The 24,689-nt window shown below is 44.1% G+C and overlaps 1 protein-coding gene across 3 annotated transcripts in view; it reads right to left on the bottom strand.

Annotated features, from left to right (window-relative positions):
• Cpne4 (copine 4) overlaps window positions 1-24,689 on the bottom strand; it is a 485,330-nt gene that overhangs the window by 440,465 nt on the left and 20,176 nt on the right. Inside the window, exon 1 of one of the 3 annotated variants that reach the window (XM_029482117.2) lies at window positions 23,111-23,329. The exons of the other annotated variants lie outside the window; for them this stretch is intronic. Coding sequence (XP_029337977.1) covers window positions 23,111-23,133 — 23 coding nt within the window. The 5' untranslated portion in view covers window positions 23,134-23,329. Of the gene's footprint in view, window positions 1-23,110; window positions 23,330-24,689 lie in introns of those variants that run through there. 3 annotated transcript variants of the gene reach the window in all.

Here is a 24,689-nt window from a genome sequence, read left to right as displayed (position 1 = left end):
CTGTGTGTATGTCTGTGTGTCTGTGTCTGTGTGTGTGTGTGCGTGTGCGTGTGCGTGTGCGTGTGTGTGTGTGCGTGCGTGCCTGCCTGCCTGCCTGCCTGCCTGCCTGTGTCCGGGTTTCCCAGGATATTTGTTATATCTGAATGTGAGATGTTCCCCCATAGGCTCATGTCATTGAATCTATAATGGTGGTGCTGTTTGGTAGGTGTGGAACCTTTAGGAAGTGGGGCCTCCTAGGAGGAAGTGGGTAGCTGGGGAAAGCCTTTAGCCTTTACATCCTGGCCCCCTTCCCATTCAGCATCTGCTTCCAAATACAGATGCAATGTGACCTTGCTCCCTCCTGCTCTGCCACCATGACTTTCCTGTCGGTGCTCACACGTGCCCCTTCGTGATGGACTACATCTTTCTAGAACTGTCAGCCAAGAAAAACCCTTCTCCGTTAAGTTGCCTTTGTCAGAATATTTCATCACAGCAACAGGAAAAGAAACAGACATATTAAAACCTGGTTTTGTCCAACAGTGAAAAGGGCAGACCACAGGGGAGTATAGTGTTCCGACAGTCCAACAGCTACAGTTACCCCAAACACAAAGACGTGCTTTGTAGATCAGCTTCTGGCCGAACAAGTCCCCACTCCCACTCCTCCCCATGCCACAGCTGGATGCTCACAGCTGAATGTGCACAGTGATACAAGCACTAGGAGACAAGGGGTCTCCAGGAGGGAGGAGGAGAGTTCATCTAATATTTCTAATGTTTCAATCAGTCCTCAGTCAGCTACTAGGAAACTACATAACACTGATCAAGTCATTATATTTGCTTCTTTTTTTCTTTGTTTATATGGACAAGATCAAAGGACTAGCCAAGAGAAGAGGGGAAGGGAGAGACAGACAGACAGACACAGACAGAGGAGGGAGGAGAGAGAGGGAGTGGAGAGAGAGACACACACACACACACACACACACACACAGAGTTAAAAAACCTAACTATATGGGTTAAAAAACCTAACTATAGCTTCCAGAGCTGATACACCAGGTGAGTGGGACAAACACCAAGTCCCATGTCTTTCATTTAAAGCCGGAAGTCAGAGATTTCTTTTTTTACTGCATGCAATCTGGAGACATTTTTACAATCGGAGATGGTATTGTGGATGGAGTGTCTAGCAAGGCCACAGGTACAGATATCTTTTTTAAAAATTAGATTGGTGGCAGTGAAGTTGCTACAGTTAACAGGGACTCGAATGTTAAGCCACAGTGTAAACATCGTTCTGTAACAGTAGCAGAGGAAGATTTTTTTTTTGAACATCAAAGTGCCATAATGAGAGCGCTGTTTGCTGAGCAATTTGTATTTCTGGAGTGACATAATATCAAGTGAATTAGGCAAGCAGCCACTTTGCAAATGACTCTGTGGGTTTCATTTGCTGCCCTGTCAGAACTCCAAGCTCATTGCTCCTTTCTGGGTTTTGGGCTTTGGGTTTTGTTTTGGTTTTTTGTTTTTGTTTTTGTTTTTTTGTTTTTTTCTTAATTCAACATGACTGACTCTTGGAGAATAGGTGTAAATTCCCCAAACTATGTAATGTCCCTTTTTTATATATTATTTTTAAATACTGTCTTCTGCCTGCTCCTCTGTGGGTGGGCCTGCTAGACTGTCTGTGGGGTCCCCGGGTCTGTGTCCCACATTCTGAGCCTCCCTCCCTCCCTCTTTAACATTTGTATTATCTTGCTTGTGCTTCACGGTACCTTTCCATTTGCCTCTCTGGCAGCTGTGCTATCACACTTGACAAGAATGCCAAATACAACCCCGGATACTTGATGCTACAAATAAATCTTACTGAACATTCTTTCCTTTCTTCTCTCTCTCTCTGAATATCTGTGTATCTGTGTGTATATATGTGTGTGTGATGTCTGTGTGTGTGTGTCAGTGTGTGACTCTGTGTGTAATACTGTGTATCTCTGAGTCTCTGTGTATGTGGGTGTGTCTGTGTGTCTTTGTATGTCTGTGTCTGTGTGTGTTTGTGTATATGACTGTGTCTATCTATGTTTCTGTGTGTCTGTATCTGTGTGTGTCTGTGTCTCTGTGTCTCTTTGTGTCTGTGTATATCTGTGTGTATGTCTGCGTGTGCCTGTGTCTGTCTGTGTATTTGTGTGCATGTACATGTGTGTGTACACATGTGTGTGTGTGTGTGTGTGGCTACATGCTTTGTATGGATGTGAGCACACATGCATGGGTGAATATTTGTATGAAGGACCAAGGCTGATGTTTAGACTCACCTTTGACGGCCCACCCTCCTTATTCAGAGAGACAGTCAAACAATGAAACCCAGAGCATACCGCTGGCCAGCATGCTGCACTGATCACCTCTCTATGCTTTCAGAAGCTGTAGTGACAGGCAGTTGCCATGCATACCTGTATTTGCGTGAGGTCCAGGGATCCCAACTCGGTTCCTCACAGTCACATGGCAAGCATTTACCACAAAACCATCTCCCAAGTGTTCATAGTATCACTGATTGTGTTGTATGCCTAGTATCAGTTCAACAAAGTAATGTCTGTGCTGGGCATTCCGCCTGGCCCTCTTCCCTGTGACCTGACTATACATGCCTTATTACGCACAACTTACAGTCTCTCCATATCCCTCCTACTGTACCCCCTCCAACATAAAAGCTTTCCTAGATGGAAGGAAACTTGCATGCAGTGGGATCGGCAGCTATCACAGTGGATCTGAGGGGAACAGGTAGTCACCCCCATCCCCACTCCACCCCAGAGCCAGGGCCAGCAGGGCTGCCAGGGTCAGTAGCGCCCAGACCCACAACTTTGGAGTAACTCTGCCAATTCCCCAGGAGAGGAAAACCTACTGACTCTTCACAAATCAGCCCTGTACTGTTCTCTCTCTCTCTCTCTCTCTCTCTCTCTCTCTCTCTCTCTCTCTCTCTCTCTCTCTCTCTCTCTCTCTCCTATTTGTTGTTGTTGTTTTTGTTTGTTTTTGGTTTGTTTTTGTTTTTTGTGAGTCAGTGTTTTACAGACATAGCCCATCCCAGCTGACCTCAAATGTACTTTCAAGCATAAAGATAACTTTAAACTTCAGATCCTCCTGCCTCTACCTCCTGAGTGCTAAGATTACTTGTGCACACCAGCACTCTCATTTTCCACAGCTCTGTTGGACTGAATTTCACGCATGCCAGGCAAGCATTCTGCCAAGTGAAACGCAACCCTAGCCCCTTTCTCTAGTTGTTTTTTATGTTGTTTGTTTGTTTGGGGGGACATTGGTTTTTGTTTGGTTGGTTTTTGGAGGTGGGGTTGTTCGTTGTTTGAGGCAGGATCTCACAGAGCCTGGACTGGTCTTAAACTTGATCTTAGCAAAGGATGGCCTTTAACTCCTGATCCTCCTATGACCAACTCCCAAGAGATTATAGAAGACACCACAGTCTGCTTCTCAACACTCTCCACTGCTGTCCTCTTGACCTTTTGATCCCCCCACTCCACTTTTCATGCACGTGTGTGTGTGCTTTGATTTGGTTTGGGTTTGAGGTTTGGTTATGTAGGCCTTGAACTTCTGATCCTCTAGTCTCCACCTCTAAGTACCATGATGACAGGCATGTGCCACCATACCAGGTGTGTGTGGTGTGGTGAATGGAACCAAGGACTGGATGAAAGCTACACAGGTTCTCTCCTTAGTAGCTCAGTCTCTGAATTCTGAATTCCTTAGAATATATTTGATGCAGACTCCTGCTTTTTCACCAAACAAACAAACAAAGCAGCCAGGACGGTAACTCCAGAATCTCCCAGTGCCTCAAGCACTTCTGTCACATGACTCTGTCACATAACTTTGCAGAAACAGTCAGACGTGAGTCTGGGGGTGAGACTGATTTCCTTCTAGACTCTCATCTCCCCAGACTCCTTCACTTCAACAAGCTCTTGAGGTTCAGATATTTTAAAATTATATGGGAGTTTCTAAAATATACAATGTAGAGTGTTACATTGCAGGGTAGCTAGACTTCCAGAGGATCATGACAGTCTCCATTCAGAACCCTGATGAATGCTGTCCTTCACAGTTACACCTACAAAGGACAAAACCCACAACATTCTCTCGGCTTTCATCCCTACGCTCCAGTTGCCTTGATGTGCGCTCTCTCTCTCTCTCTCTCTCTCTCTCTCTCTCTCTCTCTCTCTCTCTCTCTCACCAAAGAACTTGCCAGACCATCCATGTAAACCTTATTCTCCATTAAGGGAGTGAAAGCAAGTGTGGAGTGGACAGGAAGGCGTGGCTTCTTAAGTTTATTTCCAAACAATCCTCTCTCTTACACATGTGACAGAAACCTAAGAATAAAGGTTGCACATTGATTGTAGAGATGAGAACAATATGAACTATGATTTTTTTGTTTTCTTATATGTTAATTTGATATAATAATGGATTTCACATGGCATTGTCATATATTTATATAATATATCTCTGTCGTATTAATTCCCCATTGCCATCTCTTGTCCCTCTCGGCCCCTCCTGATTCTCTTCCTCTTCCTGTGGATTTTGGTTTGTGTTGGCCTTTGTTAGCTTTTATGGCCCAGTCAGTATTATCAGAGATGCTTGCAGAAGCATTGATACCTTACTGGAGATGACACCACTGAAGAAAATGGTTCTCCCTCCCAACAACCATTAACTACCAATAGATCCTTTGAGATAGATGGAGCCTTGTAAACCCTGCTCTGGTCAAGGATAAATTGTATACAGGCTCAGTCTTATAAGGTCTCGTGCAGTGATGACATCTACTGTGAGCTCAAAAGTATCAAGACCATGCCATGCAAAAGACACTGTTCCCCAGTCCCCAGCGCACCTCTGGCTCTTACAGTTTTTCTGCCCTTGCTTCCATGGGAAGTTCCCTATACCTTGGAGCACTTACCTTTATTGTGCCTGTTTATAAGACTCCACAACATGAGTGTTTGCAGTTAGTGCAAGGAGACGCTGATTCTAGGAAGATTGTCTCCCAGAGTTCTTATTGGTTGTCTACTCCATGAGATGCTGAATGACTAAGAGGTTCCCTTCTTAACTCCAGTTGTAGGCAAATCCTACCCAGTACTGTCAGCTCAGTTGAGAAAGCAAAGACCTGGATGTAGATACCTCCAGCCATCCTTTCTCTCGCCTTCTCTATCTCCAACCATTCTTTCTCTTGCTCCTCTCTCCACATCAGATCTGAAGCAGAGAAGCTGACTTTTCCTCTCCTTGAAGGTCAAAGACCTTTTTTAAAACTGTGTTTAGGGGTATCCTAGATACCAATCTATTGGACAAGAAAATCATGTCCAATCAGGCACCCTAAAATATCTGTAACTTAATGCTTTACTTCTTCACCCTTCCCGCAAGTTAGGATGATTCCAAGAAGTCAAGCACGGAAACACACTTGGCACCACTGAAAAGCAAATTAATGAAATTAAGCCATTCACGTGTGTGTTGACATCGTAATGCTGAACTCTAATATAACACACGCTGATATGATGAGAGGGGTCTCAAAGGCCACCACCACAGTGGCACACTTCCTCCAACAAGGCCACACCAACCCCAGCAAGGCTATTCCTCCTAATAGTGCTACTCCCTGGGCAAAGCATATTCAAACCAAAAAATATACAATAATCTGTGGTTTTCTTCAAAATGCATCAACTACAAAATGTGTTAATACAGAAAGTGCAGGGCAAATGGAAAGATATGTGAAAAAGCAATCACATTAAAAATGTAATGCTAGAACCTAATTGGTAAGTCCATGGCATATTACTGTAAAAATCCTTTAGACTGTCCTGATATTCAATTTTTTTCTCTCTCCTTCTTTTCACTCTGAAATTCTGAGCAAGAAAAGAAAGCCAGAGCATTTTGAGCATCCTAGAGTGATGGAGAAAGGCGTGGCCCAAAGGATTTTCACAAGTAAATACCCTCACTCATGTGGGCACTGAGTCTAACTAGACCTTCCCTTTCCTCCCCTTGACTGGCCTTGGGGTCTCTAGTTAGTAAGTGATAATGCTGGAAGTCGAGTGCCACATCTACAGAACAAACTGAGGCAGCTTCAGCAGCCTCCAAACATCCACCAACTCAAAGTAGCAAGAAGAAGAAACTAGAGTAATGAACTATTCATTTCTGCTAATAAGAAGCTTGAAAAAAAAATAGTCAAGAAGATGGGATTCATTCAAGTGAGATAATTAGAAAACAAGATCCGAGAGCAGGAGGGATAATGCTATCATAAAATGGGATTTAAAGACAGACGAAGGAGATTGGCGTTGGGGAATCTCTGAGTCAATGCAGAAAGAGTTTATCTGGTAAATCCAGCTATGGAGCTTGGGTGAAAAATGAAGAGGAGGCAATGTGAGATGGCCCAGGCACAGGCTTATTAAATGCTGGGATGTGTAAGCACAGTACATTAATCTAACTAATATTTATTGTATCCTCAGGCATTAGGGATAAAAACAGGGCATGCGATTTCTTGACTTTAGGACTTTCTAGGAGGGGAACAGCAACATATAAAAAAAGAGAACCCAGTGTATTAGATGTTGTTGAGTAAACAATGGAGCAGGGAGAGAACACACTCTCTGTGTGACCACTTCAAAGCAAAGTGGCTTTAGGCTGTAGTTTTCGTTTCTCTTCCCTTTACAGATGTGTTAAGGAGAAGACAGAGCTGGCGTCCGGTGTAGGATAGTCTCCACAATATGACCTGCAGGCATCAGCAAGGCTGATTCGGCTGAATTCTGACTGGCAAGTGATTTCATCAGCTGGCCTGTAGGGCACGAAGGCCAAACGGGTTCACCGCAAGATCCGAAGGTTGAAACAGATGAGAAACATGATGAATCTTCATTCAGAAGAGCAGAAATAAAACACTTTCCCAGAAGGGCAGAGGGGAACCTTGCCCAGCTATGATGAACGCACAGTATCAGCACTGTGGGTATTTTAATCAATAGACCACAGATGAAATGATAAAGGCAATTTGGCTGCAAACGTGCCCACAAAAAACATCTCACACACATGGACAACTGTTTCAAAAGAAAAGCTAGGGACCATAGTGATGAGTCACTTGGTTAAGTGTTTCCAAACAAGTTTAAGGACCTGAGTTCAAATCTCTAGAACTCCTGTAACAAACAAACAAGGGTGCTCACATGTGCCTGTAACTCAAACACTGGGGTAGAGCAAAGACAGGAGGGTCACTGGAACTTTCTGTCTGCCAGCTTCAAAGAGAGGCCATGCCACAAGGGAATAAGGTGGAGTGTGGTAGAGCAAGACAGGCAACATCTTTCTATAGCATCTACATATGTGCAGGGACCCAAGCATCTGCACACAGGACCATAACAACACACATACATATTGAAATATACAAATATATATATATATATATATATATATACACACACACACACACACACACACACACACACACACACACTGAAATAAACAAACTTAAAAATAAAATGAAACTCTTGAAGCACACAAACCAACAAGGTGTGTGGCTTCCCGCTGAGGAGCAATACCCACACCTGTGATTAGTGACGCTCAGGCTGTCTCAGCTCCTCATGCATGTGCACACATATACCAGCCCACCCCCATGCACACATCAGTGTGTACACACACACACACAAACACACACCAAACAACAAACCACTCTAAACTGGGCTGGACTTCAGGAAATAACTGAATCTTATAGTTATCATCTAAAAGAAAGGAAGGAAGGAAGGAAGGAAGGAAGGAAGGAAGGAAGGAAGAAAGAAAGAAAGAAAGAAAGAAAGAAAGAAAGAAAGAAAGAAAGAAAGAAAGAGAGAGAGAGGAGAGAGAGAAAGAGAGAGAAATTGAGAAGGACAGAGGGGGAGAGAGGAAGGGATGGAGGGAGGAAGGGAGAGACAGAAGGAGAGAAGGAGGGAGAGAAGGAGGGAGAGAAGGAGGGAGAGGAAGGCAGGCAGGCAGGTCTGGGCTTTAATTCCACCTACTCAGGAGGCTGAGACAGGAAAGTCACAAGTTCAAGCCTTTCTTGGTTGTAGTGTATGGATCCTGTCTCAAAGTTAAAGCAAGCTAGTTTAAAAAAAAACAAAACAGGTCTGGGTAGAACTCAGTGGTAGACCATTTCCCCAATATGTTTGGCCCAATATTCAAAACTCAGTACTACTAAAAATGAACGAACAAACGAAAATAATGGGCCAGCATGATAATTCAGTGAGCAACGACTTGTGGAAATCAGGGGATCAAACTAAGCCCAAGAGCCTGAGTTCAATCCCCAGAACCCATATGGTGGAAGGAATGAGCTGCCCTCACAAACTGTCCTATGACATCAAATATGTCCCATGATATATGCATGCCCACAGACATAAACAGGCAGGTAGGTGGGTGGATGGATAGGTAAATAGATAGATAGATAGATAGATAGATAGATAGATAGATAGATAGATAGATAGATAGACAGACAGACAGACAGACAGACAGACAGACAGATAGATGATAGATGATAGATAGGCACATACATGGTAGATATATACATACACACATACATACATGATAGATAGATAGATAGATAGATAGATAGATAGATAGATAGATAGATAGACAGACAGACAGACAGACAGATAGATAGATAGATAGATGATAGATGATAGATAGGCACATACATGGTAGATATATACATACACACATACATACATGATAGATAGATAGATAGATAGATAGATAGATAGATAGATAGATAGATAGATAGATAGATAGGTAGGTAGGTAGGTAGGTAGGTAGGTAGGTAGGTAGATAGATAGATAGATAGATAGATAGATAGATAGATAGATAGATAGATAGATAATAAAATAAAAACAAAGAACTCATGCATACTGAGAATAAGATTACAAGAGTTGAGTCTTGAAAACGCCTCAGTCTCTGTGAAGTAGGTAAGGGGAGGTGGGTCTTATGGCTCTGTCTTCCCATCTACTCCCAAAATGAGTAGTCTCCTGCAAGAGTCAAAGGCTGAATCCAGGCAAATGCTGTCCATGTGGCTGTAAAGAAGGTGATTTAGGGTTGTCTCAAGTGACTATTTCAATCATCCTTTCCACATGAACTCTAGATGTCCAGGACCTACACACTCACCTTTCTAACTTCCCATGATCACCTGCTGCTGAAGAAGAGCATCACTATATCTCACTACAGCCTTTTGCAAGTGCTTCTGTGCTTACCTACATTACGCTGCCCCCAGTGTGCCACTTTATAAAGGATGAGGTCATCACAACGCAGCCTCAGTAGCAAATAATCTCCCTGCCATACACCCACCACGCTAAAGAAGCACCCGTGCCTCCTCTCTCAACTTCTCTTATTTATCCCATCCAGTCATCCCAACAGCTCAGTATAGCCTTCATAGGAGTCTCAGAGGCCAAAGACCAATGGCTCCAGACATGGCGGGTTTGATTTAAAACACACCAAAGCAGACAGCCTCAGGGAAAGAAAAGAAGGAGACAGGAGCTGAAACTGTCATTAATATGTTCCTGACTGTCATCGCAATGGGGCTCTTGAAAGGAACTGAACTCTGATTTAAGTACAAAGCAAAGGACTTGGCAAGGGAATTTCTTCACGTTTTCACACCCCATCTTACTAAAATGCATGGCCTTTTCCAAGTCCATCCTAACAGAGCAACGGTAAAAAACGATGAAACACATGGGAAGGAGCAGACCCTGATCCTGTCCTTGCCTGTCTCTTCCAGAAAAGCCTACTCTGCTAGGAATAGTGAAGGGCATGAGCAAGCATGATGCTGGTTTGGACAAGGCCATTCTCTGCTTACAAACAAGCACAAACTTGGCTCGGCAGGTAAAAGCATGGATTACTTACAGGAGGCCCAAGACCTATGGCTGACCCCTTGATTCCCACAAGGTAGCAGGAAAGAATAGCTCAGTAGTTTATCCTCTGGCCTCCACCGGTCCATTAAGACACACATGTCTCAGACCAGCAAGCCAAGTAACCAGCCAACAGAGTTATTTACATATGGAAGTGTACATAAGAAACAACTATTCTTGTCAATAAGACAATCTAAGAAAAAAAAACTGTATGAAGATGTCAACCTTCCCCAAAGTCCTTTGAAAAAGCTGATGGTCCCTATGATAACAAGCTGATGACATCCTCCAGAGTGTGGCCCTTGGATTAGAGGCCTTCTATTGCCTGGAACTTGTTAGAAATGCAAACTCTTCAGGCTCCAGCCACAATGCCTTAAAACCTGCATATTTATAAGACCCCTCACCCAATCCACCCCTATGCTCCATGCCCCTTAAGGTTGAAGAAGCACTGAGCTAATGGATCAACTATAGGTTCTTGATAACCTCTGTGTGTTTCTGACTCATCCTTAGCAGATAGACACAGGTATCAGCCTTCCATGTATCAGCATAGCTAGCTACTATAGAGGACATCATGGCTTCCACTGTAGGGAAGCTCTGCAGTTAAAGAAGGCAGGGGTATGTGGGTCATTTGTCACAAGGAATAACTTCACAGCCTGTTTGGGGTAATGCTGTTGGGGTATTTGGGGGCGATGGTGTCTTTGGTCTATACACCAAGCACACATGAGACAAACTCCTTCATTCCCAGGAAACATGTAGTGAGGTTCATATCCTTCCTTCCATAACTGAGACAGCAAGGCGTGTGATGATCTATCCAGCCAAGGGCCCATTCTCTGCTCTCTGTCAACTGCTTTTGGGTACCAGGCCTTCTGATGACCCGCAGCATCCCACTGTGGATGAGAAGATGGTAGTGATCAGACTCCCAGCACCTGCATCATCCATTCTTCCATTGACAAACCATCCTTAGACCACTTCTTCAGCCTATTTTCTACATGACAAGACTAAATTAAAATTCAACTGATGTCTTTCTCTTCCATCCAAGTTTTCTGTTACCTGAGAAAGTTAAAAGTTGTTTGATGGAAGAGAGCAACACGGGTCCTGATTAAACAGATGCAGCTGCTGACAGCTGGGGTCATGGAAGCTGAGATGCTGAAATGTGCCAGCCCTGGCATATTAATTGCAAGATGGCAATTGTCAGAAGATGCCTAGAATTACCTAACCTGGGCAAGCACAAGAGGAGAATGATGAGGGACTGGCGGACCGTAATTAAGTTGGATTTTGTGGTATAAATGATAGCCTCCTCGCCTCTGAATGGCATCTCTCTCCCTTCCTGCCTCATGTACCTTTCTATAAGAAGTTTCTATAAGTTGTAAGCAATTTTTTAAAAAGGGCAAATAGATAATGTGTATATGTAAAATATATCTTGTTTATTATTGTTGCATATTTAAGCAACCAAGATGGTATTCCGTATACCATCTTTGGATAATTTAAAAGATATTTTAAATTTTTTAGAGAAGTTAGAGAAGAAAATTAAAATTAAAATTAAGCTCATGAATAATGGATGTTAATGTGTGTGTGTGTGTGTGTGTGTGTGTGTGTGTGTGTGTGTGTGTGTGTGTGTGTTCAGAGAGGAGCAAGAAAGAGACAAATTGGATGTTGTAATATGCATAGTCTTCTATTTTGTACACTTAGCATTATTGTGAATGGAGTCAACTATGCTGGAATAGAGGCTTCTGGAGACCTCTGTAAACCGTCTTCCTCCTAGACCTCCTCTGTAGCCTACCAGACTCAGGAAATGAGAAGTGGGATGCCTCTTCAATAGCTGACACAAAGCAGACCCAGTACCCTGTTCAGTTGTGCTGACCACAAAGTTGACCTTGTGTTGGTATGGCCCAGTCAAGACCAAGGCAGTCTCTGGCTCACTGGTAATATTGTAACTACCCTGCAGTTGCCTCCCTGTGTGGAGCTACTGAGGTTATTCACCAAGTTAGCATGACCTGCTGACTAACAAAGCCATGCAACATGAATCCATGCAGCATTTTTGATAATATATAAATTATTGTGTGATGTTTCACCTAACATCAAGACAGCTATCTGCTAGCATACCTTCTTCTCACCTGCCTATCTGATGGGCAAATGGGAAGACGCCAATAAAACATGCCACAGAGGCAAAGCCAGACTCAGTGACATTCACCATGTTTAGTAAGTGTGGGAAGCTAAAGAATTGCCTCCGTAGGGAGAAAGATACTTCTCAGGGAGTTTGAGGGACAGGGGAATTATTTACAGGTAATTCATTCCTGCTAGACTAAAATCTAACATAAAAAAAAAGACATAGAGTATGAGGCTGGGGTGGAGAAATGGCTCAGTGGGTAAAAGTGTTCAAGCATTGGGACCTAAGTTCGACTCCCTAGCACCCATGTAAACATTCCATATATCTCCCATGTAAACAATGGGTGGATGAATGACTGGATCACTGGAGCCTGCTGACTGCCAACCTAGCTCCAGGTTCAGTGAAAGACCTTATCCTAAGGAGATCAGGCAGAAAGTGAGAAAGCAAGATACCTGAATTCCCCCTCTGGTCTCCTCGTGAATACCTGCAAATATACATGCATACATACCCCACCACACACAAACACATAGAGGGGCATTTCTAACAACTGTGTCATTGTGGAGAGGCCATTTGTCTCTGTGGACCTCAACTTTACCATCTGTCAAATGGGCAGAAAGCAATATCTTTGTCCTTGAAGTGTTGACAGAGTAACTGCTTACTAACTCTGGGCAGGGAGTGTGACCTTCATTACCAGAGCACAACCTTCCTCCTGCTTAAGGAAATAGTCCTGTCCACGGCCATGAGAACTCATACTGTATAAAGAGCACAAGTTACACAGGAGCTAATCTGAAGATGGAAAACAAAGAACGTAATGCCCTGGGACACGTGGTCCAGCATGTAACTTAGCAACAGACATTTCTGCCTCGGTCTGCCCGTTTTCATTAGGAAGACCTGTAAACAAAAAAAGGCATCATGATCACCACCATAAGTAGATTCTCTCTAAGGCTCTACAGGCTCTGCCATTTGAAGAGATGGCCATAGCATACGGAGTCAGATGCATCCACAAAAGGTATGCAGTCCCGTCCTGAAGTCCAAAAGCTAAACTCATTTCCCACCAAACTTTCAAGGTCATCTCTGAACCTCGAGGTCATTTCTGTCTCTGTCCACTTTCCCAATATGATAAAAGCCTTTTACATTTGGCGACCCTGGGAGCTAAGTGTTCTGAGTGTTTACTGAGAATTAACTAAATGGCCCTGATGAGCAAGGGCCATCATTAGAGACTGACTTTCCACAGTCTCACTGGGTGTGGCACCCCCAGGTCTCAGGCAATCTTCCTCTCAGGGTCTTTGGGATGATTCAAGGAGTCGTGTGTGTAGCTCAACAGCATCCATTTTTGCTTGACTCTTCCTGACTTCATCAAGGAGGATGAACAGGACAGAAAGTGTAAGAGCCTGGTTATAAGCACAGTCAACCAGAACTAAGAAGAGAAGCTAAGGCTAGCCTGATAGATCACACATCTTGTTTACTGCTGACTCTGAGGAAGGCTGGATATTCAAAGTGAGTTCTAACAGAGACAACTCACTGGCCTTATCGCTGATCTCCTCCACTTCTGCTGATACCCTTCAATTGCCAACAGTGCCTGGGGTGTTCCCAGAACCTCCATCAGCTGGTGTTTTCTGGGATCATTCTCAAGTCTTTTGAGAAAAGAAGAAAGAAAGAGTGTAGGGGGTGGAGTGTTTCAGACAGAGAAAACAAGTCACACGAACTTAATGGTCAAAGGGCTCTCAAACTTAAACCCTAAAGCTCAAGACTTGGAAAATCATCATTTCAGTATCTTCTTGTTGAACACCAGAGACCTAAATGCTTCCACAACTCCATCACATTCCAGGGACTGTTTCATCCGAGTCTCCATGCAGGAACTCTGTGTTGGATGCACCTGGGTTCTGACTGAAAGCTCCTCCCTGAAATACTTCATGGACCCAAGGAAAAACTGACCTCTCTGCCTCCAGGTTCCACTTCTGCCACAGCATAGGGAAATACGGATGAAGTAGGAGATAGAGCACAGAAAGGACTTACTGAGACTGTTTGAACAATGCACTTTAAAGCTGCTGTACCTGGCCATGCGGCCTGTGCGTTAGCTCTGCTATAGGAATGGGATGCCCTGGAGAGGTGCAGTGCAAGGCCCATGCAACTATGCGTGACAGCTCTCTTCATTCATGCCAATGTTTACATAGTATGTTCTAGGCTCCATGCCTTGACATTCCTTGGTAAGCCTTAATGAATTATTTCACCCAGAAATGTATTTAAAAATTCTTAGATTGTCATGATGCCTGACACAAATTTGCATTTTTCAGTCTCCAAATTAATTGCTCATGGACCAGTTATCCAGTCTACCCACCACTGAGGCTGGGTTCCAAAATCTCTGTCCTTGGAGCACACTTCCTCCCCCAGTCCGGAGCACAAAGTGAATGGGGAAGAGTTTGTTCACTGATGTTCTAACCATCGCTGAACACCGGGCTTCTCTCCTGGAGGCATGGCAGAACCACATAAGTTCCCGGAAAGTGAGATGAGGGAACAGGGCAGTGAGTGAAGTCATCACTCTGCAAGCACGGGGAGCTGAGTCTGAGTCTCCATATAAAAGGCAAGAATAGTGCATAGTTCTAGCACTAAGGAGGAGAAGAAGGCAGGAAAACATAGGGAGTGGGGATTGCTGGCTGGCCAGCCAGTGAGTTCCATGTTCAGTGAGTGACCTTGCCTCAAAAAAAAATAAGTTGGAGGGTAAATGGGAACACATAAGATGTTGACATCTGGCCTCTACATGAGCATGCCCAGGTTAACATGCATACACATACATGTACACATGTCCCTCCCCACACCAAAATAAAATAGATTTTTAAACACACTTGAAGAAGGTGGTGGTGGAGGAGGAGGAGATGAAGAAGATGAAGAAGATGAAGAAGATGAAGAAGAGGAAGAGGAAGAAGAGGAAGAAGAGGAAGAAGAGGAGGAGGAGGAAGAAGAAGAAGAAGAAGAAGAAGAAGAAGAAGAAGAAGAAGAAGAAGAAGAAGAAGAAGAAGAAGAAGAAGAAGAAGAAGAAGAAGAAGAAGAAGAAGAAGAAGAAGAAGAAGAGTATGACTGGTGCCTATTTTCACTGTTGAATCCAAAGTCTGGGTAAGTGTCTAGAACACAGTAGGTGCTCAATAAATACTTGTGAAATGAACAAAAATCTGGAGCCCCTAGATGCTTAGTGTGAAAATACTTCAGAGGTATGAAATATGCTCTTCTAGCCTTACCAAAAGAAAGCATTTTAAGATGCAGAACATCTTTGCCTAGTCCCGAGCATGAAATGAGGTTCAAAACACTTCATACGTGTGTGCATGTGTGTATTGTATATATACAGACTAAGCTGGAATTTAAACAAGGCCACCTGGCCCACTCATTCACACTGTGTGTGTACCAGGCATGGATGTTCACAGACTCATGTACAGTGCCCACTTTCAACTACAGCTCAGGGTGTCCCCACATATTCTTTCATGAAGAACCTACTGCATTTGCCTCTGGGAGACTTTTCTAGGTAACACTGTATGTGTGGCTGAGATGGAAGAAGACATGAAGTTCTGGGTCAAACCATTAGCAATGTATAAAGCTCGTAGCTTACACCTATAAACTCAACACTCAGAAATGGAGGAAGGAGAATCAGCATTCAAGACCATCCTTAGATAGACAGGAGTTCAAGGTCAGCCTAGGTTATGTGAGACCCTGTTTGAAGAGGGGATAACATTTTTCCAGATGGTCCTTACTTATTCCAAACACATATGCTCTTGGAATTAATTCCAAGAATGTATCCGTTATAGGACCAGTGCAATGGCTTGGTGTATAAAAGTGCTCCCCATGCAGGCCTGATGACTTGTTTGATTCCTAAAACCCACATAAGGTAAAAAGAATACAAACAAATGTTGTATTCCAACCTTCACACAAACACTATGGGTGTGTGTGTGTGTGTGTGTGTGTGTGTGTGTGTGTGTACACATAATGATGATGATCAAATAAATTCAATTTACAAATTCCCATTAACAATGTGCCTTGATGATGGCACCCAGGAGGGAGATGTCTCATTCTTGGCATGACTGGGAAACTTCATAATCAATATGCTTTGTGGATAGAATATGCCAATGACCTTTGCTAGCTGTGTTCATCCTGGAATTGTTAAACTGGGACACTCTGCCGCCTCCACAGCTGATCTCTTACTCAGACTCTAGGCTAATTGTCTGCTCAGAGTCTCCAAAGTGATGGAAGCCACCCCTCAAGAGCCTGTGCACTCAGAATGCAGTGCATGGCTGGCTGCTGAATTGCCTAATGGAAGGTGGGTGCCTGCCTAGCGTCAGACCTAGGATTAATGCTGGCCTACATGGTTGCTCCAAGTCTCTCTCTGTGGCAGATGCTAGGGTCTAGAGCAAGCCTTCCTAAAGGAACAGTCCATGATAGGGCCAAGGCACTAGCCCTATTGCACACAAAGCATGAAGTATACAGATTCAAGTACCCCAAGGAAGCCCAGCCCAGTCCTCCTAGGAAGAGGAGGTCCTATCTTGTCCGCTTTCTGAGCATAGCACAACCTGTCTCCCTCTCCTCCACGCTTGTTAACCTCTCAGCATGGCTCTCAGAGGCCATGTTGATGCCATATGTTCCTGCCACTGAAACATTTTACTGCCTAGGCAGAGGCACTTAGCCGAGAGAAGAGCACACGGCTTTCATAGCTGGTTGGCTCTTAATACTTCCTTCGGAGGCTCCGGGCTTCAAAGAGAAAGTGTTTGAGAGATTTGGGAGGCTGCCAGGGAGGCTGCCAGGAAGGCAAAGGTTTTCCAGTGACACACGCCAGGATCTCAGCCAGGCAGGGAGAGGGAGCTAAGATCATTAGCAATAGAATTTTGGTAGAAAAGAAAACAAAATGGAACACAGTTTTAAAATTTCATATATAGATCTTTCTTTTGATGGCAAATGGACATGTGGGTCATGTGACTGACTCTCATTTTGTTGAAGCAAGGCTGGGATTTCGGCAAAGTGTGCGAACTTTGGATGTTGTTATCACTGAGTGATAGAGTTGGAGGAGAAGGGCCTGCTACAGTCAGCATATGAGTTAGAGGAAAGGGACGCTGTCTCAGACATCCTGTGATGCTCAGGGAAGCCTCCAATAACAGATAGTTCAGTGACCTGAAATGTCAGAGCTGGGACTGAGAATACCGAGCTACGTTAATGTGAAAAGTGAGGCACTTGCTCTCTTGGCCTGTAGCAGCAGCAACAGCAGCAGCAGCGCTTAGGCTTAGAAATGTACTTTGGAAGCAAGAGTGCACTTCAATCTGCTCTAAGATCTGGGTTTGCATTTTAGCTGCAGAATGTCCCAACTCGACGGCTGTGGGATCCTGACTTCAGAGAGCTTCCATTTGTCCCTTGACTACATTGCAAATACAACCCAGTATGAGCTTCAAATTACATGGAATGATAAAGTACTTAGCACAAAGTCTTGTCTGGTTGGAATTGACTGCTAGGGGGCTAATTACTTTTCTTCTGAATGCAAAATAGCAAAGCCAACAACACACACACACACACACACACACACACACACACATTTTTCCAGAGAAACACTTTCTTCTTGAGTAATTGGAAGAAACAGAAAGTTTCTTCTGCTCGGACTTGCCATTTCTCTTCACAGAGGGTTCCTTGGCTCTAGCAAGGGTTGCCCTGGCTCTGTGTGCCTGCAGACCTCAGTGACCTGTTCTAATGACTTTGTCCCTTTCCTTAGTCTAAGTACCTGGACACTTTTGAGTCTGGGTGTGGCCCTGCAAAGTCTAAACATTAGCCCAATGATGGTCTTACCAAGATGGGAAAGGCTGTCACCTGCCATGCCAGTAACCTCTCTCCTTTGTTCCAAAGCTGGGCAAAATTAGCCCAGACTCAGCCACGTCTTGCTTGTGGTCTGATACATGCCCATCCCCACACCTCTAACCTCCAGAGCCCTGTCCTTAGAGCAACCCCAAGAGCTCCCTTCTCTCCAGCCCCAGGGATTCCCTGGCCCACTGCTTTCCCTGCTGACTTCAAAGGCACCTCAGGCAGGGAAGCACCACAGGGCTGTGAAGAGGACTGCCCACACTGCCACAGAAGGCCTCCAAATCAGAGTTAGAAGATGCCTTATAAACTATTGAGCTTGATCCCATCCCCCACCCCCTCCAGGTGAAACAGAAGGCCACAGAGAGGCAAGGTCAGGAGTGTTGCTAACCCATAGAGCTCCTTGTATCCATGTGAGCAGTGTTGACCTGCTTATATGGGGGCAACCCTGAAGCAGGGGAATTACCTGTAAGTCTAAGTGTCCCAGACACTTAGGACAGCAGACAGGACACCTGTGCTCTAAGAAAGTGTGTTCATTATTCTTCTCATTGCTGTGACCAAAACAACCAGGAAAGGAACTTAAGGAAAGACGCATGTTTATTCATTAGCAAGGACCATGAATTAAGAAGGAATACAGTCTATCATGGATGGAAGGTCTGATGGCGGGAGGCAGAAGGGAGCTGATCCCCCTGGGATCCACAGACAGGAGTCAACCCAAATCTCAGGACCCACCCCACTTCCTTCAGAAAGGCTTCATCTCCTGACATTTCTAAAGGAGCACCAGCAGCTGGTGACCAAGTGACAGGTGAGCCTACAGGAGACATTTCACTTCGGAACTCCAGGAGAGTTTCTCTCGGAATGGCAATAATGACTTGGCATTGAGCTGGACTCACACTAATAACCTTTTAATGCAGACAATATTAGTCACATATGGAAAATAAATAGTTGCCTAATGCTTTATATCTTTGCCGAGCAGGAGTTGTTGGCCCAAATTCACCCTTCATTGTTAATAATCTTTACTCTTTGGGCCTCTTTAGTGATGGAGGAGGTGATCTGAGAGAGCTTGCCAGGGCTGTGGGTTCCTTAAGGACATTTTATACAGTACCGGCTGCCTGGGGCGGGGGTATGTAATACATGCAAAGTGGTGAAAAGGATTCTGGTTGCTGGGGCAGGGGAATCTAATCATCTAGTTCGCAATCAATGCTTAAAAACTCAAGGTCAAATCCCACAAGATGGTTTTGTTCTGAAACTGTGAAAAGCAGCATGGCTCAGCTGTGGGAGAACAGAGCTTCGTTTGAAAGAAACCTATTCAGCTCCCTGTTGCCGAAGTATTTTATTTTATGTGACTTTTGCGCTGAAAAAATTTGGCATATTATTAGGAATGAATTCAATGGAATTAGAGCAGCTTTTCCATCCTGAAGCTCAGGTGGCAGGAGCCTGCGACAAAAGTCTTGTCGCTCATGCCTCGCCATCCGGTTTCCTGCAGGAAAATTGTTGTTCCCTTACTAATCCTATTACGCCCTTTAGATTCTAAATGCCTCTATCTGTGGAACCCCCCTGACCTCAGCCCCCAAATTATCCTGGCAAGACTTCCTCCTCATCCTTCTACAATCAACTTTCTAATTGTTGAGTATCAAGACCATTTTTCTGTAAAGGGGCTAGATAACATTTTCTGGGACTTCGAGAGCTGTACAGTCTCCACCAAAAAGGCAGCGCCACATGATATAGGATCCATCTGCTGAGTGCAGCTGGATGCAGGCAAGTCTGAGCAAGAGAACTCACCTACAGAGTGTAAGTGTCCCATACTTCAGGCCAGCAGAGAGCCACCTCACACTGTCTATAGATAGGAGTTTGCTCAAAATGACATAGCTGGGGTCACAGAAATAGTCACTCACAGACATAGCCACTCACAGAAAACAAGTCCCTCTCAGATGTCTATTGTCTTTCCAAAACACTATTTTCAGCCCTGAACTCCTGGAGGGGAGGAGAGGAAAAAGTAGGAGGGGAGAGAAGGGAGAAAGTCCTTTCTATGGCTACCTCAGGTGGAAGATGTTGAGAATTTGCCTACAGCCAGAAATGGCATGTTCTCTCAGAGCCTTACCCATGGGAACATGAATCCAGCCCAGTGACCTAGGGCCTGCCCCTTCCACATTCCACCCCTTCTCCTATGACCCTGTGTCTGAGAAGTTCAGCGATGAAGCTGTTGAATTTCCTAGTATGAGCATGGGGACCTGGTAAGGAGCAGGAGGAGGCAATATCAAACAGGGTGAGGGGGGTCAGGAGGGGTATCTCAGGAGCAGAGAGCCTTCCCAGAATCCTCTAGGTCCCCAATTTGGCCCCCAGCATCAAAACAAAGAAACTGGAGCTAAAGTTATGACTGCACCCTGAACTGCTTTTTCTTTCATATTTTTTTCCTAAACCATTTAATTTGTTGATTTTTTTTTAAATGCTGGCCTGGGAAATAGAAAGCTTAATTTAATTATAACTGGTGAGTGTTTTCCATATCATATGACTTGTACTGTATTGTGTTCCTGGTTTCTGTCACACATTATTTAAAGAGTCATTGGACAGGTTTTGGTCAGCTGGCTAAGCTTGCTTTTCTTATTACACACCTCTGAAGTTGTTTGTTGTATGAGGTTGTGATAATATAATGTGCAGTAAATCTGACAGTATTTAACCAGGAATATTTTTTAAACTGATCCTATATATATTTTATTAAAATCTCTGTATTCTTTTAAAACATACACTATGGTTTAAAGATTTTCTTGAAATTTCTATTAACTCACTTCTAGTCACAGTGGGAAAAAATGTCAATTTACTCTGCTGATCAAATATTCAGTTTATTTATCATTTTATCTTTTATCTGATGCAACTTCACAACTGAGGACAAGGGTTTAATTTATTTATTTCAGGATGCCAAAGAGTCCATGCTTGGACCCTGGTTTAACTTTTTTTATTGTTGTTGTATTTGTCCTGGTAGAATGGGTCTTCATCTGTAGCCCAGGTTGGCCTTGAATTCATCAACTTAACTTACCTTTACTCTGCCACATCAAGTTAACCCAAATAATATCCCTTCATTGAGCTTCTGTTGCCCTTCTTTATAACACAGGGAGGAGCGTGGTCTTCCAATTGCCTTTTAATGACCCCAGCCTAACACATGGCTGGTTATATTCATCACCACGGACCGCATCCCCCTTCCTCCCTCTACCATGCCACCTTTCCACCGGGTCTCACCTAAGAATGCAAAGGAGGAAAAACCCAGACAAACTCTAGGAGCTACACAGTGTTCTTAGACAGACAGGCATCCTTCCTAACTCCACAGACACACATACCCATGGCTAGCTCATACGTTCTATGTGGTATGAGCTGTGAACTTTTCAATAATCAATGAAAATGCAGCAGGGAGAACATTTATATTCTAAGCAGCCTAGCAAATATTTGATAAAGGGATTATTTCCTTTGCTTCGGGGCAAAAATCCAAAGGTCATGAGCAGAGGAGACCTCAACTACCCTCTATCTCTCAAGCAATGTTAACAGTAAAGCTAAGCTCTCTAGGTGTTACTTGGAACAATCACAGAGATATGCCAGCCTTGGAGGGAATAAACTTAGAATCATCAACTTCCCTTTCTAGGCTGTTAACGCAATATCTCAGCTAGATTTCACATAAGCATTTCCATAGAAAGAGACACAGACACAGGACTCGGATCAGGGCTCTTCAGCACAGGGTGTTACCCACAGTGCATACTGTTGTGGCGTATTTATTGAATGTTCTGTCTTCTCTATAACAGGAGGTTGGCCCCTCGGTACCCTCTCTTCATATAATATTCTCAGCCCAAGCAAAAACGTAAGGGACCATTATATCTGTAGGTATCAATCTGCCTTTCCCACAGTATTTTCTCGGATTCTTGGATAGGCGACAACACTCTGATGACCCAGATACATATTTATTTGTATGGCATACTGTCTCGTCTTCAGGCTCACTAATCTCCCTCACAGCTGTTACAGTGGTGGTGAGATCACTTTCTATGGGTTAGGGATGCTGAAAAGTCATTACAGATGTTGGAAAGCCGTAGAATTTGAATCAGTCTCAGTTACGTATCCACGATGAAAACCACAAATGCAGATTAAATGTACATGTCAGCAAACATGTGAGGCTGGAGACTTTTTCTGACCTATAGAACTGGGCAATGCGAAAGGCAAGGCAGCCTAAGCTTTTCAGTCCCAAAGTACTGTAACAAAATAGAGACAAGATGGGTAGGCAGCTCAGTAAGGCTGCACTCATCTAGCATGTGAAAAGTCTTGGGGTCAAGTCCTCACACTAGAAAAAAAATAGTCCAATGACAGGCCAGACACCAACTAGACAAATTAGTATTTCTGACCCAAGTCTTTACATCCAGCCTCCCTGGGGTCTCTAGCTGGTCAGATTTCAGCTCTGAGAGCTTTGGTTACCCAAAGATATGACAGAAATTATGGGCTGGAATTTCTACAGTAGGCTGGGACTTTATGTCTGTCCTTTCCCCTTCAGCTTCACTTTCTATACATGTGATTTTTCCAATCACTAAGCAAACAGAACAATCCCCTGACCAATTAGAGTTCAATCTGGACTGGTTAATCCCCTGAACCTGTTACCAGCTGAAGAGAAATCTCATTTGGGAAGAACTACAGCCATGGCCAGGAGTGAAGGGAAGTTAGGCAGCCAAAGGAGCCCGAAGAAGGACAGTAGTTTTTCATGGAAAGTGTCGGTGACAAGGTTACAGTCACCAACATGGAGATTTTAATCTACACCCATTCCCTCCCAGGCCTGGGGTTTCATCTCTTCTCCAAATACTAATAATACATGGAAATTCAACTTGCATTCATTGTCTAAAAAGTTTGCTTAAACTCACATACCCCATGAAAAATTGCTCCCTTCTTGCAACTCATCCAGCAAGGCTGCCCGACTCATCCTGCATCGTCTCTAGTTATAGCTTTGCATGATTACATAACCATAATGATTATTTCACCTGCCCATATCTGTAGCAACATTCCTGAATTGAATCTTAACACTCTGGAGAGCCCAGTTCTATTTCAACCTTCTTTTCTAAGTAGTAGTAGTAGTAGTTCATAGTAGTCATCCAATATCTACTAGCTGGCTGAATGGTCAAGGGACACAAACCAAGAAAAGAAAAGATGGAGGTTAACTCGGGACAAAAAAAAAAAAAAAAATGTTCCTTCGGCAACCAAAAAGGTAGAGCTGTTATGGTATGAAATGAAGGAAGGAGGCAAGACAGGGTGGAAGGAAGGAAAGAAAATGGAGGTAAAGATAGAAAAAGAAGTGGAAGGAAGCAGGAGAGGAAAGGGCATGGGAAAACGTGAAAAACGTGAAGGAAGGTCTTACCCTTGGGCTTCTGGGTCTTCCATTTTTACTCTTGTTCTTTCTTGACTTCCCAAGCAGCTCTTGGTGCCTTTCAGGGTGCACTGTGCCTAATTTCAAGCTCGTTGGTGCACCTACAGAAGGCTGTGTGTGAATGACTTCCACTACTAGATCGGTGCCTTGCTGGTTAGCACCTTCTCCTAAGAGGATGGAGTCACGGAGCTTCGGGAGTCAGCCCTAGGAAGCCCTGCTTCATGACCCAGGGTACAGAGCACTGAAGAATGTGTGTGGCAAAAACCAGGGCACTCCTGGCCATCCACCAGGAGCTGTGGTGGGAGGTCCTCTTATTAGTCTCAAGGAATCACATGACACCCTCAGTCCACTGGCTTTCTGAGCAGCCCATCAGGGAATCCAGGCTCAGAGGCTCCATGCAGCGGGCAGGGCAAGGGCCTTTGAGGATACTCACTCATTGGCATGAATCCATGACTCCCTCCCTGCCAAGTCCCCTAGACTGTGACATCCCTCCTTTATCTACCCATGAGGACCCAATGACTAGAGACAAGAATGCCCACAATAAAGACAGATGGGTGCACAAAACTTAAGAAGGTACAGCTCGTTGATCGAAAACAAAGCAGCTCAGGTCCCCACAATGTCCTCAGCTCACTGTCCCCTTTTTTCCTCTGACAAGGGCCACAGCTGTGTCTGCTTTTGAGCATCTTTAACAAAGGGCTTCCAAACAAGGATGGTCTGAGAGTCCCCACTCTGCGCTCTGTATGGGTAAATTCAGAGGCTTCTCAACCAGGTAAAGATACACTACATGTGTACTTTAACAAACAAAACAGAGTTGTTGCTGTTGTTTGGTTTGGTTTGGTTTTTAAAGCATTTTCTGGGATTAAACTGTTTTTGCTAAAATAACAACTTGATTTTAAAACATACTCTCTTCATCTCAGAAATAAGTTTGCCTGCCTGCCTGTTTCTCTGTTTGTCTGTCTGTCTGCCTGTCTGCCTGTCTGTCTGTGCTCAGCAACCCTACAGACACAGCCACTGTCTGCCAGGGAAAGCTGTTTAAACTTGTGAGTCTTCAATAAGCTGGTCCTCGTACCTTTAAGGCCGTCTGAATTAAGTGAACTGTTCCCTGGTGAACCAGCTTGGCAGACGGTCCCAGTTACAAACATACCAACAGACGTAGAGGAGACTCTGGTTTTCATGAACTGCCTCATCGCCCTGATTCCTAAAATTAAAGAATAACCAGGAGTCTCTGAAATATTTAAGCCCCAGTAGCACCACTGGGCACATGAAGACTGATTCAATTGTTACAGAATAAAATAAAGCTGAGGAAAACCATGATGATGCACTTGAGCAAGCACCGATGCCCGAAATAATGGAAAAATCTACCTTATCGCTTTGTTTTTAAAAAGTAGTTTGCAGACTCTGTTAATCACTGCTCACATATGGCATGGCTGTCACCTTTATGAATCATGTCTTATCTTTAAAAGATTTTCCTCTATTACCTTTTGTTTTGTATGCTACACGGTGAAACAAGAAGCAAAGGAGGGCTCGGGGGTTCATGATGCTAGGATCAACACTGACAAACAAGATCAGC

The sequence above is a fragment of the Mus caroli genome, unplaced genomic scaffold, assembly GCF_978045245.1.
Source record: "Mus caroli unplaced genomic scaffold, Mus_caroli_1 scaffold_11, whole genome shotgun sequence".
Taxonomy (NCBI): Eukaryota; Metazoa; Chordata; class Mammalia; order Rodentia; family Muridae; genus Mus; species Mus caroli.
This window is presented reverse-complemented; position numbering and strand designations above follow the sequence as displayed.